The sequence below is a fragment of the Hemiscyllium ocellatum genome, chromosome 3 (assembly GCF_020745735.1).
Source record: "Hemiscyllium ocellatum isolate sHemOce1 chromosome 3, sHemOce1.pat.X.cur, whole genome shotgun sequence".
Lineage (NCBI taxonomy): Eukaryota > Metazoa > Chordata > Chondrichthyes > Orectolobiformes > Hemiscylliidae > Hemiscyllium > Hemiscyllium ocellatum.
The window spans coordinates 51,873,116-51,888,520 of NC_083403.1; the positions used below are offsets into that span (position 1 = coordinate 51,873,116).

The 15,405-nt window shown below is 42.7% G+C and overlaps 1 protein-coding gene across 2 annotated transcripts in view; it reads left to right on the forward strand.

Annotated features, from left to right (window-relative positions):
• The first annotated feature begins 1,009 nt into the window (after positions 1-1,009).
• Positions 1,010-15,405, forward strand: part of eif2b4 (eukaryotic translation initiation factor 2B, subunit 4 delta) — a 43,007-nt gene continuing 28,611 nt past the window's right edge. For both annotated transcript variants that reach the window (XM_060849983.1, XM_060849992.1), the window contains exons 1-3: positions 1,010-1,085; positions 2,977-3,008; positions 12,946-13,096. In XM_060849983.1, the coding sequence (XP_060705966.1) occupies positions 1,019-1,085; positions 2,977-3,008; positions 12,946-13,096 (250 nt within the window). In that variant the 5' untranslated portion in view covers positions 1,010-1,018. The remainder of the gene's footprint in view (positions 1,086-2,976; positions 3,009-12,945; positions 13,097-15,405) is intronic.

Below are 15,405 nucleotides of genomic sequence, written 5' to 3' on the forward strand. Positions count from 1 at the left end.
GGCAACTGTACCATTGAAGATCGGAGACGGTTACAGAGAGTGGTGAACTCGGCCCAGACAATCACAATGGCTAACCTCCCATCAATAGAATCCACCTACCAAGCCTGCTGTCAAGGAAAGGCCACCAGCATTCTTAAAGATTCATCCCACTCTGGCAATGTTATTCTCCAATCTTTACCATTGGAGAGAAGGTACAGAAGCCTGAACACATGCACCAGCCCGTTTCGCAACAGTTTCTACCCTTCTGTTGTTAGAATACTGAATGGACTCACAAACTCTTAAAATTCGCCTGTACTGTGTTTTTGTTTTTGCTGCTGTTTACCTATTATTTACTTATCTGTGCTACTTAACTATGTGATCTATGTATTGCTCGCAAGACAAAGCTTTTCACTGTGCCTTGGTACACGTGACAATAAATTCAATTCAATTCTACATTCAGGCAAAATTATTTCTCTTGCGTTTGCAGTTTAATTATCACCTGCATAAATTGTATTGATATCTTATGTTGGATAATCAACAGAAAATAAACATCAAACGTTAAAATCATTTGGTTAAATAAAAGTCATGTTGTGATATAACAGTTTTTTTTACTATTTAGATATTGCAACTCTGAATTTTTTTGTACCAGGTGATAGTGGTGTATGAGAGCAAAGTACTGCGGATGCTGGACCAAGTTAAAAATCACACAACAGAGGTTATAGTCCAATAGGTTTATTTAGAAGCACTAGCTTTTGGAGCGCTCCACAACCACCTGATGAAGGAGCAGCGCTCCAAAAGCTAGTGCTTCCAAATAAACCTGTTAGACAATAACCTGGTGTTGTGTGATTTTTAACTTTAGGCATCCAAGTGCAACACCGGCATCTCCAAATCACAAATGCTGAAGATCACAGCGGGTTAGGTAGCATCCCTGAAGAGAGAGCAAGTGGGACACACACAAACATCAACCTAGTCACTCTGCTGTGTGAAGGGAAAGCTGGGGAGGAGGGGCGCGCAGACGCAGTAGCGCATAGTGCATAGAATGTCTGAAGGAGATGGAACGAGTCCTGGAGTTCCGGGCAGCAGCGCGAGCGCAAGCTCTGCACCGGGTAAGCTTCGAATAGCTCTCTCCAGTAATTCAACAGAAGGGATAGATTACAACTAAAAGAAAGTCTTGATCTTTTATTCATAAAAAGAAAGGACTGTTGGGCGGCCTCGTGTAAATGTATCACCGGAAGTTGATGCAATTCCCGCGACGGAGAATATGTTGCTTTCCTGAGGCTCCTGGTTTTGCCCATTCCAAAGCATTTGTTTCAATTTTCGTCTGGGAAGAGCCCCGTAATGTATCCCCATTTTGTTTTGTAGGACTGTTATTCATCTTTGAGCCTTGCCATTTAATTCAGTAAATTCCTGTAGCAGAAACTTGGCATTGACACGTGATTTTCATATCTTTTCCATTAGGAATGCTGGATATCAGAAACAAAAACAGGAAATTGCTGGAAAAACGCAGCAACTGTGGAGAGAAAGCAGAGTTAACGTTTCGGGTCCAGTGACCCTTCATCAGAACCTGAATTATTAACTCTGTTTTCTCTCCATAGATGCTGTAGGATCTGCTGAATTTTTCTAGCAATTTCTGTTTGTGTTTGTGAATGTATTATTCCTGCCCTCTTTGCTCAGTAGGACAATTTGTACAATGCAATCTGTGTAAGAAAGGACAAATACAGAAAGAAGAATATTGGAAAATCTCAGCTAGTCAGGTAGTATGTATGTGTCAATAAAGTTAATATTTGGTAATCTGGGATCTGAAAGTATCTTAGTTGGACTACCTGTTTGTATACAGGACAAGTTCAAGAATGCCCTATAAGGTGATTAGCCAGAAGAACAGGTGGTGTTTGACTGACATCCTTGTAAGACAAAAGGGAGCATATTGAGAATGAAAGATGTGTAAGGCCCAAGGACCATATGAATCATTAAAGCAGAACAATATATTGAGGGTAAGTATGAAAAAAAAGTGCAGCAGGTTTTAGTGGTCTGGGACTTGGGAGAACGTTGAACACAGTTGGGTGCAGACATCATCCTAGATTAGGATTCCATCAGTATCTCTTCTGTTAACTTGGGAGTTAAGAAACTTCGGACAAAAGTTAAATCAGGAGTTAATTGCCTGAACCAAGTTTCATGTTCAAGGTCTTTTGTTTTACTTCAGGATTTTATTTATAAATTATGACTATTCAGTCACATCTGTTTTAAAGGTGTGACATTTGGAAAACAGTCACATAGAGTCATAGATATATAGAGATGTACAGCATAGAAACAGACCCCTTCGGTCCATGTCGTCCATGCTGACCAGATGTCCCACCTGCCAGCACCCGGCCCATATCCCTTTCAACCCTTCCTGTTCATATACCCATCCAGATGACTTTTAAATGTTGCAATTGTACTAGCCTCCACCACTTCCTCTGGTAGTGCATTCCACACACCCATCACCCTTTGTGTGAAAACATTGCCTCTTAAGTCTCTTTTATATCTTGCCCCTCTCACCCTAAACCTATGCCCTCGAGTTTTGGATTCCCCCACCATGGTATTTAATAAATATGTGTGGCTATTGCTGAATATGTTCTCAACCTTGAAACAATTTGTTTTATAAATGTGAGAAAGTATAATACTGGCATGGACGAGTTGGGCTGAATTGCCTGTTTTTGTGTAAATCTTGTGTACAGAAATCCAGTTTTTGGCATTGTAAACCCTCAAGTGTTATAATTCATGTACCTGAAATTAGAAACAGCCATCATATGAGATTCATTATATCAATAAAATCTAACATCATATTCCTTGGCTTCAACATTTCTTCCAAGAATTTCCAAGAAATAGAGCAAAGTAATGAGACTAAACCACTCAAGGCCCTAAAAGTCAGTAGGAACGACTTATATTGTTGTCTTGTCTATGAAAAATATATTAAACTTCATTGTAATCTTGTTGCTGCATTGTGTTTGTATATTTTAGATATCGAGGATAAGAAAATCAACACACAAAAGGTAAGTGCTGTTTTCTTTTTGTTGTCATGGTTGTTATAATCCTGGTCCATACTGCCAAAATTTATGGAAAGATCTGGCTAGGGATCAGTAACTTTTTTATGATTGAAGTGTCAGATCCAGTGGACTTAGTAAGGGAATAAATTCACAAGACTCCATGGTTTTGAAAAGCAACAATGAACTTTACTAGACAATATTGCAATAGCCGTACATTCTGCAAAATAGACAATAGGTGCAGGAGTAGGCCATTCTGCCCTTCGAGCCTGCACCACCATTTAATATGATCATGGCTGATCATTCTTATTCTGTATCCTGTTCCTGCCTTATCTCCACAATCCTTGAGAGCTCTTTCCAACTCTTTCTTAAATGAATCCAGAGACTGGGTCTCCACTGCCCTCTGGGGAAGAGCATTCCACATAGCCACCGCGCTCTGGGTGAAGAAGTTTCTCCTCATCTCTGTCCTAAATGATCTATCCCGTATTTTTAAGCTTGTCCTCTGGTTCAGCACTCACCAATCAGCGGAAACATGTTTCCTGCCTCCAGAGTGTCCAATCCTTTAATAATCTTATATGTCTCAATCAGATCCCCTCTCAGTCTTCTAAACTCAAGGGTATACAAGCCCTGTCGCTCTAGTCTTTCAATGTAAGGTAATCCCACCATTCCAGGAATTGACTTTGTGAACCTGTGCTGCACTCCCTCAATAGCCAGAATGTCTTTCCTCAAATTTGGAGATCAGAACTGCACACAGTACTCCAGGTGTCTCACCAGGGTCCTGTACAGCTGCAGAAGAACCTCTTTGCTTGTATACTCAATCCCTCTTGTTATGAGGGCCAGCATGCTATTAGCCTTCTTCACTATCTGCTGTACTTGCATGCTTACCTTCATTAACAGAAGTTGAATTGGGGATCAGAAGCTGAATTGGGGTTTCAAGGCAGCACTGACTGTTGAGGAGCACCTCTGTTTCGCAAGTCCTCTTTCTGCATCTGTGCTTTCATTGATTTTTCTCCACTTCTACATTTTCACCAAGGTACTTACAACAATTTTCAAGCCTTGAAGTGGGCTCACAGTGGGAAAACGTGTGGGAAGTACTGATCTACAGTATATATTCTTCTTTCCTACACTCAAAAGTGACATGGTAATTATAGGTAGTAGAGTGATTCAGCACCACACAGCATATGTGAAATAGCAAGCATGATGAAAATTGATGCCATAGATTTCTCAGCAATTCCCCTGCATTGGATGATAATGACATCATGGATCATCAAATCCAATAAACTTCACGAGGCTTCACAGTTCTTCGCTTGTACTCGACTGGTTTTTGGAATGACCTCACAAAAACAGCTTGGTCATAGACTACCTCAATTACAGCTTCTGCTCTGGTGAATCACCCTCCTTTCGTGGGACTGCTGTACCCTGTACATATCAAAACATCACTCCAGGACCTTTTCATGAGTATGACTTTGGCTCCTCTCCACTGTCGATCAGCTTCAAATGAAAACAGTCCCTGGAATTTTCCTTGAGTTCTATATTCTCTCTAATCTTGTATGGTTTTCCCCACAAAATACTGCGTGTGGCCTCTTGTCTGCATAGTTCCTCTGTGCTGCAGTATGTGGTTACCCATTGGAATAATGTTCTGATGCAGCTTCGATCATCCCAACATCCACAAACAAAGCTGCAGAGGACAATCAGCTATACAGTGTATTCAAAAAGAACGGGTACCCAATGACCAAGTCCGCAGATTTCTCAGCAACAAACCCAACCAAGCTGACAAAACACGACCAGAAACACTAGCCATTCTCCCTACATCAAGGACATCTCTGAAATGACTGCCAGACTACTCAGACCCCTTGGCATCATGGTAGCCCACAAACCCACCAACACATTAAAACAGCAGCTAATGAACTTGAAAGACCCCATACCACAAGCAAAGCTAATATCATTTACAAAATACTGTATAAGGACTGTAACAAATGGTACATTGGACAAACAGGCAGAAGACTAGGCACCAGGATACATGAACATCAACTAGCCACAAAATGACATGACCCTCTCTCACTAGTATCCTTAGATACAGATGAGGAAGGATGCCACCTCAACTGGGACAGCACATCCATCCTAGGACAAACCAAACAGAGACACTCAAGAATTTCTAGAAGCATGGCAGTCCAACCGGAACTCTATCAACAAATTGACTTGGACCCAGGTTTATCACCCCTTTGTGAAAAAGAACAGGAAATGACATCACCAACCCAAAGAAACCCAAACATATAAATAGGAAGCAGGAATCATCAGCAGTGTTTTGTCCGGAGGCTCGCTGAAGATGTTACCTAGTATGGTGATAAAATGTCTGAAAATGAACCTTCCACCTCAGCAAGCAAATCAACATCCAAAACCTCAACCTGAGCCTCAAATCTTCTCAAAACGTACGAATGGAAACACTTAAGCTTTGAGTAATTTACAAAGCAGTTGGTACCTGTTTGATTTGAGTGGATCAGATAAAGTAAATCTCCCATAGCTGTTGAATTCCAGTAAGCCAATAGTTTGTAGTAGTGGTCACGTGGTTTGTAACTTTCTCTGCAAATAGTAAAATAAAAGTCAAAGGAAATAATATAATGGAAAAAAATGAACTAAGCACAATTGTATTAAAATTTTTGTTTCCCCACTTTAATCCTTTGGAAACTGTATAAAAAAAGGAAGTAATTCCATTGGGTCTGCTACAGTTTTGCTAGGTGAAAATAGAACAATAATAAACATCTTTTACATAAAATAGAATCATAGTCGGAGGGTCATAGAGTTATGCAGCAGGGAAATAGACCCTTTAGTCAAATTTGTATGCATCATCCAGAGATACTAAACTGATCAAGTCCGGGTTGCAAGCATTTGGCCCATATCCCCCTCAACTCTTATTATTGGTATGTCCATTTAGATGACTTTTAAAGTTTGTAATTGAACCACCACCTCTTGCAGGTTGTTATACAGCATGAAAACAGATTTATATCAGCGTTTAAAAATATAGTTATTACTGTTGTGAAGATTTTTTAGAAAGTAACTTGAAGTGACCTATCATGTTATGGTCAGAAAAACTGGGTCACAATGTACCCAAGCTGGTTTCTAACCTGCAGCAGTAAATATGAAGAGTTCATGGACCTTGTCACTCTGATCAAGACCATCTAATAAATTGCCCTTGTCCAAAATCACTTCTGACTCAAACTTATTTCCTATCTCCTGTCAAGTACTTTCTGTGTTCACCTGGTCCATAAGACTCATTTTGCTCCCTTCATCGTAATCCCATTAAACAACTAACTGCCCAACTTCCTTTTTGATCTCTGTTATCCAAATTGTTAATTGTTCTCTCTCGTTTGGTATTGTATGTTTGTCTGCTTCACTGTCCGTCTCTCTGTCTCACACTCTTGTCTTTCTGTGTGTGTATCTCTGTCTCTGCTCCTCTTTCTATCTGTCATATATCTCTTTCTCTCTCTGTCCTTCTGCAACCCCCCTGCCCCTCCCTCCTGTATTTTTTAAAAATCTGCCATCATTTCTCTTTTAAAAAAAGTTGACTGCATCTTTCTTGCTAATTATCACCTCATCCTAATTATGCTGTCTGATCCCTGAACATTCTGCAGTCTTCTGAATCCCTGCCAATTTTTCCCAAAATTCCATTATTGATGCACTCCCATCAGGCTTCAGCCAAACGCTACCAAAACATTACAAAAAATGTCCGCTTTGTCTGTACAAGGGATACAATTCTTGCTTATCGTTTTTGACCCATTTGCAGTTTTTGATGCGTTTGACCTCCTTATCGCTTAAATGACTTTCCACTTCCACACTGTTATCCCTGGTGTCCCCCAAACGTCAATCCTTGGCCCCTGCCTATATCCTGTGTATGTGCTGTTCCTTATAAAGTACAATGTTTTAGCTTGTTCATTGTGGGCACCCAACTATGCCTTGTCATCAGTTCTCTTGAATCCTTTGCTTGCTTAGCGAAAAAACACAACCAACAGACAGACTGAAAGTCAAAACAAATTTGCTTACTTAACTAGGAGATAGTAAGGACTGCAGATGCTGAAAGTCTGAGTCAATAGGTGTGAAGCTGGAAAAGCACAGCAGGTCAGACAGTATGTGAGGAGCAGCAAAGTCAACATTTCTGGCCAAAACCCTTTGTCAGGACTGGGGAGAAGTAGAAAAAGGGAGTGGGGTTGGGCTGGGTGAAAGTTGGGGGTGGGGGGGGGGGGCGGGGGGATAGGTGAATTTAAGTAGGGAGTTGTTGTAATTGGTCAGTAGGAAGGGTGGAGTGGACAGGTGACTAGGAAAATGGACAAGTTAGAATAGATCAGAGGTGAGGAGGAGGAGTGGGGCTGGACATGGGATAAGGCTGGGGAAGGAGGGTTTAGAAGGTGCTGTATGAGAGGTCTTGGTGAATGTAAAGAAAATTGTAGCTTCTGCCATCACGATTTGTAGCTGCAGACTACATGTATATAAATATGTATGTTGTCACAGCAGCTCTCAGCAGGATAACTCTTGACAGGCCTACTACGAGCATGTTTTGTACAGAGAATATTAAAACACAATGTAATTGAAGCCTGTCAACATACCTTTTGGGAACAAAAACAGAAGTTGCTGTAAAATCTCAGCAAGTCTGGCAGCATCTGTGAAGAGAAGTCAAAATTAAAGTTTCTGGTCTGGTGACCCTTCCTCAGAATCTTTTGGGATACTGATTGATTTGCAATCATGGTAAAGGGATGAAACTATCACCTAACAAAGTAACTGACTAGTGTGTTGGATCACGTACTGTCTTTGATTCAGCTAGATTGTAGATTTGCCAGTGCAGTAAATGCCATAGAACTAATTAGTATATTGTGATTTAATGGCGTTGCATTAAAAAATAAAATCATAAATTGATGCAAGTCATAGAGATATACAACATGGAAACAGACCCTTCCCTCCATGCTGAAATTAATATAGTCCCATTTCCCAGCATTTGGCCCATAGACCTCAAAACCCTTCCTAATCAAATACCTATCCAGACGTCTTCTAAATATAATAATTGTACCAGCCTCCAGTATTTCCTCTAGCACCTCATTCCATGCATGCACAAACCTCTGTGTGAAACAGTTGCCCCATAAGTCCCTTTTAAATCTTTCTCCTGTCACCTTCAACCTATGCCCTCTAGCTTTGGGCTCCCCCACCCCAGGAAAAAGACCTTGTCTATTTACAATATCCATACCCCTCATGATTTTATAAACTTCTATAAGGTCACCCCTCAGCTTCTGATTCTCCAGGGAAAATAGCCCTAGTCTATTCAGCCTCTCCCTATAGCTCAAGCCTTCCAAGCCCAGCAACACCCTTGTAAATCTTTTCTGATCACTTCCAAGTTTCCCAACATTTTTCCTATCGGAGGGAGACCAGAATTGCATACAGTATTCCAAAAGTGGCCTAACCTATGTCCTGTGCAGCTGCAACATTACATCCCAACTTGTATATGCAAGTATTCTGGGTCGGTATTTTTCCATAACAAGGCGAACTAAAGTAAACATATAATGAATGTCTGGAGTAAACTCTGTGATATTGCTGACTAATTTCCTTGCTGACACACACATTTGTTCTAAAGTGTTAATAATGTTAAATTTTGTTTTGACTCTTTATGTTCAGACAGTAAATGGCACTGGCCCAAATTAATCACCTTGCTGCAAAATCAAGTCTTGACATTTAGAAAACTCGCACCTTGCTCAGAATTTGATTATATATGTAACACAGTTTTGTGAAATAATAATCAGATGTATCTTTGTAACATAATTCACAGTAGATGAATGATGTATCACCCAGGCATTCTTCTTCCAGTGAATACTGAATACGATGGGAAGTATGTTGGCCGAGCTGTTAGCTTGTATTGTATTTTCAGTAGCTTAATGAATGTAAAAGATGATTTATTTCAATTTTCTGCAAAAAAAGAAATAAGACAGACCCATTTGTTTGAAATCCATAATGGGAAAGATGCTTAGTAGAATCGTTTGGGGAGCAATGTATGACTACTTTGCCAAAGAGAGATGTGTTAAGGACATGTCTTATAAATTATATGCGTAGTTTGAAGATAGTATTGGATGAGTGAAACTGATTAAACATTGTTGATTGAGACTTCCAAGAAAACAAGGCATGATAAAACAAACATTGAATCCTTGAAATGTGTATTTTTGGACGAGGCCTATGACAAGCCATAAGCTGTATTTTCCTTGCAGTCTGCCAAATAGTGATGTGCTGTCAGCTTTGTAGAAAAGTGTGATTGCCGGCAGTAATAAATACGGCTGATCTTTTATTGAAATTCTGCATTTTTATTACAGACTTTCTAACTGTCTTGAATACTTGTTTATGTAAATGAGGAATTGAACATTTATTATTTAAAATTAGGGCTCAGGTTTGTTGATTTGTTTTGGAATCTCTATTTCTAACCCAGATCAGACAAATCTTCATTCACTTAGCAATCTGGGAGCTTTCTGAATAGACTTCTAAGACAAAGTCCTAGAAGCAGTCCGGCAAGTCACGCATGTGGCATTGCAGTGAATTTTTGCAGAAACCATTCCATCCTACATCACAATAGCTCCTTTATTCCTTGTTTACAGGGGAACCTCGATTATCCGAACGTGACGGGCGGGCACTATTTCGTTCGGATAATCGATTGAGTGCCTTTCCTTTGGGGCTTGACATTTTAAAAGTCTGCTCCCTGTTCAGGAGACTGCAGCAGCACACAGCACATGAACCCCCGCCCCAACACTGACCCCCAGGCTGTCAGACACTGCCTCACTGCCCCCAACTCCGTCTAACACTGCCCCCCACCGCCCCCTCAACACTACCCCCCCAACCCCAACCCCATGCAACACCTCCCCTCACCCCTGCCCCAACCCTGTCCAACACTGCGCCACTGCCCCCAAACCCGTCCAACACTGCCCCCTGCCCCAACCTGTCCAACCCCGCCCCCAACCTGTCCAACCCCGCCCCCAACCTGTCCAACCCCGCCCCCAGCCCCCGACCCTGTCCAACACCATCCCCCAGGCCCCAACACCGCTCCCGGCAACCAACCCTGTCCAACACTGCCCTCTGCCCCTAACCCCCAACCCCATCCAATATTGCCTCCGCCCCCAACACCACCTCCCGCCACCAACCTTGTCCAACACTGCCCACCGCCCCCCCCACCCACCCAAACCAGTCCAAACCTGCCCCATGCCTCCTGCCTCTAACACTGACCCCAGCCCCCAACCTCGTCCGACACTGCCTCCCTACCCCCAAACCCGTCCAACACCGCCCCCTGCCCCCAAACATGTCCAGCCTCGCACCGTTTCCCCAATCTTGTCCAACACCGCCCCCCGCCTCCAGCCCCATCCAACACCGCCCCCCGCCCTCAAAACCCCACCGCCACCAACCCTGTCCAACACTGCCCCCCCCACACTGCACCCCCAACCCTGTCCAACACCGCCCTCTGCCACCAAAACCTCACCACCCCAAACCCTGTCCAACACCGCCCCCTGCCCCCAACATCGTCCCCGCATGAACCCTGTCCAACTCTGCCCCCTCTCGACCCCAGCACCACCCTCGCCCCCAACCCATCCTACACTGCCCCTTCACCCCCCCCCCACCCCAACCCAGTCCAACACTGCTCCCTGCCCGCCCAACCCCCACCCCCCAAAAACCCTGTACATATCGGCCCCCCTCTCCGCGGCAGCCGAACTGGACATTAACAGTTAGACTGCAGCTGCCTTTGTGGAATAAGGCGCGCGCGCACACATACACACACACACAACTTCTTACTGCAACTGTTTGACAGGTTGCATCTTTGCCCTGTACAGGACAATGTTGGAGAGATTATCTGGGGATGGGGGTTTAGGGTACACCCTTGTGTAGAACTCCAGGGAAAGTGTGGGGAGAGAGAGAGGGCAGGATGTCAGTCATTTGGAGACAGTGCATGTTTAATCACTGTAAACAAAAGACACGATCACTGTTGGAAGCACGTCTTTGCTGTAATGTTTCCATGGGGACTTCGAGATCACCTGACAACCCTGGCCATTACAGGTATCCAACTGACCAGGTATCATACTCCCAGCCCCTCATCAAACTTGGATACTTAAATACAACCCATGCCCACACACATGACCTTGCCTATGCTGTCACCCACGTAACTGTCATCTGTATCCCTCACCCACTTGGCACCATACACACACGTACCTGCCACTTTAATGCCCTCACCAATTTGATACCTGTAGTCCTCAGTCCAACAAGTCCACACTGACCCGCCAAATCCGATTTTCAGATAATTGGTATTCAGATAATCAAGGTTTCTCTGTACAAGTAAAATGCTGTGGATGCTGGAAATCTGAATTAAACACAGCAAGTGTGAAGCAACTTAAAGCAAATCTGATAGCATCTGTGGAGAGAGAAACCAGGTTATAGTTTTGAGCCCAATTTGCACGGTGGCTCAGTGGTTAGTACTTCTGCCTCACAGTGCCAGGGACCCAAGTTCGATTCCATCCTCAAGCAACTGTCTGTATGGAGTTGGCACATTCTCCCCGTGTCTGTGTGGTTTCCTCCCATGGTCCAAAGATGTGCAGGTTAGGTGGATTGGCCTTGCTAAATTGTCCAAAGTGTTCATGCATGTGTAGGTTAGGTGCGTTAGTCAGGGGAAATGTAAAGTAATAGGGTAGAGGAATGGTTCTGGGTGGGGTGTTCCTTGGCGGGTCAGTGTGGACTTGTTGGACTGAGGACTACAGGTATCAAATTGGTGAGGGCATACAAGTGGCAGGTACGTGTGTGTATGGTGCCAAGTGGGTGAGGGATACAGATCACAGATACGTGGGTGACAGCATAGGCAAGGTCATGTGTGTGGGCATGGGTTGTATTTAAGAATCCAAGTTTGATGAGGGGCTGGGAGTATGATACCTGGTCAGTTGGATGCCTGTAATGACCAGGGTTGTCAGGTGTCTGCAAGATTTGGGGGAAGTTAGTCAGGGGTTTTTTGTGGGGAGGAGGTTGGCCAGGTCTCATTGGAAGTGGTGGTCAGTAAGATGTTCTTGGTGAGTGTGGTTGAGGTAGAATCATTCTGTGGGTGTTGGATGTGTTGAGCCTTGTCTGGTGTGTGGTAGGTTTGGTTGGTATAAGTGATTAGCAGATTGGTTGTACGGTTAACCAGGTTTTAATCCCTTTACTTTCCTCGGTAACTGTTTACACAAGCTGGAAGTTTCTGAAGTCTCAGATTTCAGAGTTAGTGACTTTCTTGAAAGGTTCCAGATGTTAGGACTATTGAGAGATCTTCATGTGAATCTCTCAGGATATGTTCGCTCTCCAACTATCCAGAGACCAGAATGTCTGTGTTTGTTTGTATTACTGTAAAGAAATGGTTAGTTGATATTCTTGGTTTGTGAGTGTGTGACTTGAGAGTATGTCCTCTCTTTAATTATTTTCAATTTGAATTTGGCCTATGGTGATTCATTTCCCTTTTTTTTCAGGTAAGGAGATAATTATTTTTATTAAATATGGTAACATCATTAAAAACTATAGGCCAATTAGCTTAATGTCTGTTAATGGGAAAATGTTAGAGCCTGTTATAGAGGATGCAAAAGCAGAGCATTTAGACATTGGTAATATTATCAAGTAAAGTATGGCTTCATAGTGGGGAAATCATGCCTGATATCTTAGAATAGTTTGAGCATAACAGTTTTAAGGAACATTGGATAGCAACAGCAGTTATTTACCATTCTTTGAAGTTTTTTTCTCTCCCCCCACCCCCCAAAATACATTATTAATCAAGACTTGTTCCCATTTCACAGAAACGATTTAGATTTCCCCAGGTCAGATGTCATTCTGTTAAACGATTTTCCTGTATAATGTAAAATGGCCTCTCTCTTCCTCAACAAATCCAATGGCATAAAAGCTGTTCTTTGTTTATTTTCTTTGATAGTTAGAAGGGCAAGAGTTGTCCAAGGAAGAAAAGCAGCGATTGAGGAAGGAGAAGAAACAGCAGAAGAAAAACAGGAAGCAAGATAAGACCACAGATGGTGGTAATTCTTTTTCGACAGATGATCCAAATAAACAGCAGCAACAGCAGAAAAGTAAACTGCACACTCTATTTCTCTCTCGTGGCTAATTTATTTTTGCATGCAGTCTCAGGTTAGCAGTGTCCGGATTAGAACAGCTCTTTGGCAATAGATCATAGAGATGTACAGCATGAAAACAGATCTTTGGTCCAACCCGACCAGATATCCTAACCCAATCTAGTCCCACCTGCCAGCACCCGGCCCGTATCCCTCCAAACCCTTCCTGTTCATATACCCATCCAAATGCCTCTTAAATATTGCAATTGTACCAGCCTCCACCACTTCCTCTGGCAGCTCACTCCATACACGTACCACCCTCTGTGTGGAAAAAGTTGCCCCGTAGGTCTCTCTCATATGTTTCCCCTCTCACCTTAAACCTATATCCTCTAGTTCTGGACTCTCTGACCCCGGGAAAATACTTTGCCTATTTATCCTATCCATGCCCCTAATAATTTTGTAAACCTCTATAAGGTCACCCCTCAGCCTCTGATGCTTCATGGAAAATAGCCTCTCCCTATAGCGCAAATCCTCCACCCTGGCAACATCCTTGTAAGTCTTTTCTGAACCCTTTCACGTTTCAAAGCATCTTTCTGATAGAAAGGAGTCCCATTGGTCAAAGTTGGGCTTAAAAGACTAGTGTGGGTATCTTATCTACCATTATAAGAAGATTTACTGAAGATTTCTAAAATTGAGATTCGTAAAACTTACAAAAAAGACTGAATGAGTCTTTAAAATACATGTATTGATACTTGTCCACAAATTGTATTTCCATGTCAATAATCTGTAAAGTCCTACTTTGTCAAAGAGTTCGAACAGATTAAAGCCTATTTACTACATTGTTTTTAAGATCTAATTAGTGACTAAAGTTGTCACAGTTTGTCAGGATCAATGTGAATACACACAATTTGGCACTTGGTAAATGAATGTCTGCACGACTTTGAGGAAGAATAATGAAAGTTGTGATTTGCTATTCCTATTCTTGTCCAGGTTTCTGATCTTGATTTAGTTTAGACTGGACATAGCATCCAATTTATGAGTGTGAAGCCCTTCTGACTCTGTGAGATTTGCTCAGGAAGTTTGAATTCCTGATAGGTAATTATCCTACTTCCCAGGACTCTCTTTTAAAAGAAAAATCCCATGGAATTAGAATCAGAGATTCTATCCAACATACTGAGCTGAGGAGCGATTCAGGAAATGTTGGACAGTTTGAATCCATGAATGACACTTAAGTAACTATACAACTGACATTTTGCTTCTCTCAGCTTTTCCCTGGTAATCTGACATTCCAACTCCCACATAAATTCTTCCCACACCTCCGACTTGCTCCCCCTCGGCCTTCCGACTTTCCCAAGCACTTAATTCCCTTTCCGTGAACTGACCATGTGATGCCCTAGTGCACCTGATCTGATGCATCCATTCCACCCTACCAACTCTTCCCACCCTTATTCACTTAAATACCATTTCTACTCGAGTAATAGTTGATCTGTAAAACTTGACTCCCTATTTGTTGGCCAAATAACCTGGAAGTTTCCATATATCTTGTGTTAAAGCCCACCCTAGATCTTCACAGATAACAGAACAACGTTTGTGAGCCAGTGTGCTGGTCATCACGTTCTGCTCCAGCTTTCCAATCTGCTGGTTGTTCTGCTTCACTTCTGGTCCTCCAGTCCGCTAGCTGTTGTGTTCTGCTTCAGGTTTTCAGAATTATTATAATTCAGTTTTTTTTTCTTTTATTCATAGAGTTGTAGAGATGTACAGCATGGAAACAGACCCTTCAGTCCAACTCGTCCATGCTGACCACATATCCAACCCTAATCTATCCCATTTGCCAGCACATGGACTGTAACCCTTTAAACCCTTCCTATTCATATACACATCCGGATGCCTTTTAATATTGCACCAGCCTCCACCCCTTGCCCTGACAGCTCATTCCTTACATGCACCACTCTTTGCATGAAAAACTTGCCCCTTAGGTCCCTTTTATACCTTTCCCCTCTCACTCTAAACCTATGCCCTCTAGTTCTGGGCTTCCTCACCCTAGGGAATAGACTTTGTCAATTTACCCTCCTCATGACCCTCATGATTTTATAAACCTCTTTAAGGTCACCCCTCAGCCTCAAATCAGCCTTAGTCTATTCATCCTCTCCCTATAGCTCAAATCCTCCAACCCTGGCAACATCCTTCTGAATCTTTTCTGAACCCGTTCAAGTTTCACAACATCCTTCCGACAGGAAGGAGACTTGGATTGCATGCAATATTCCAAAAGTGGCCTAACCAATGTCCTGTCCAGCTGCAACATGACCTTCCAACTCCTGTACTCTGTA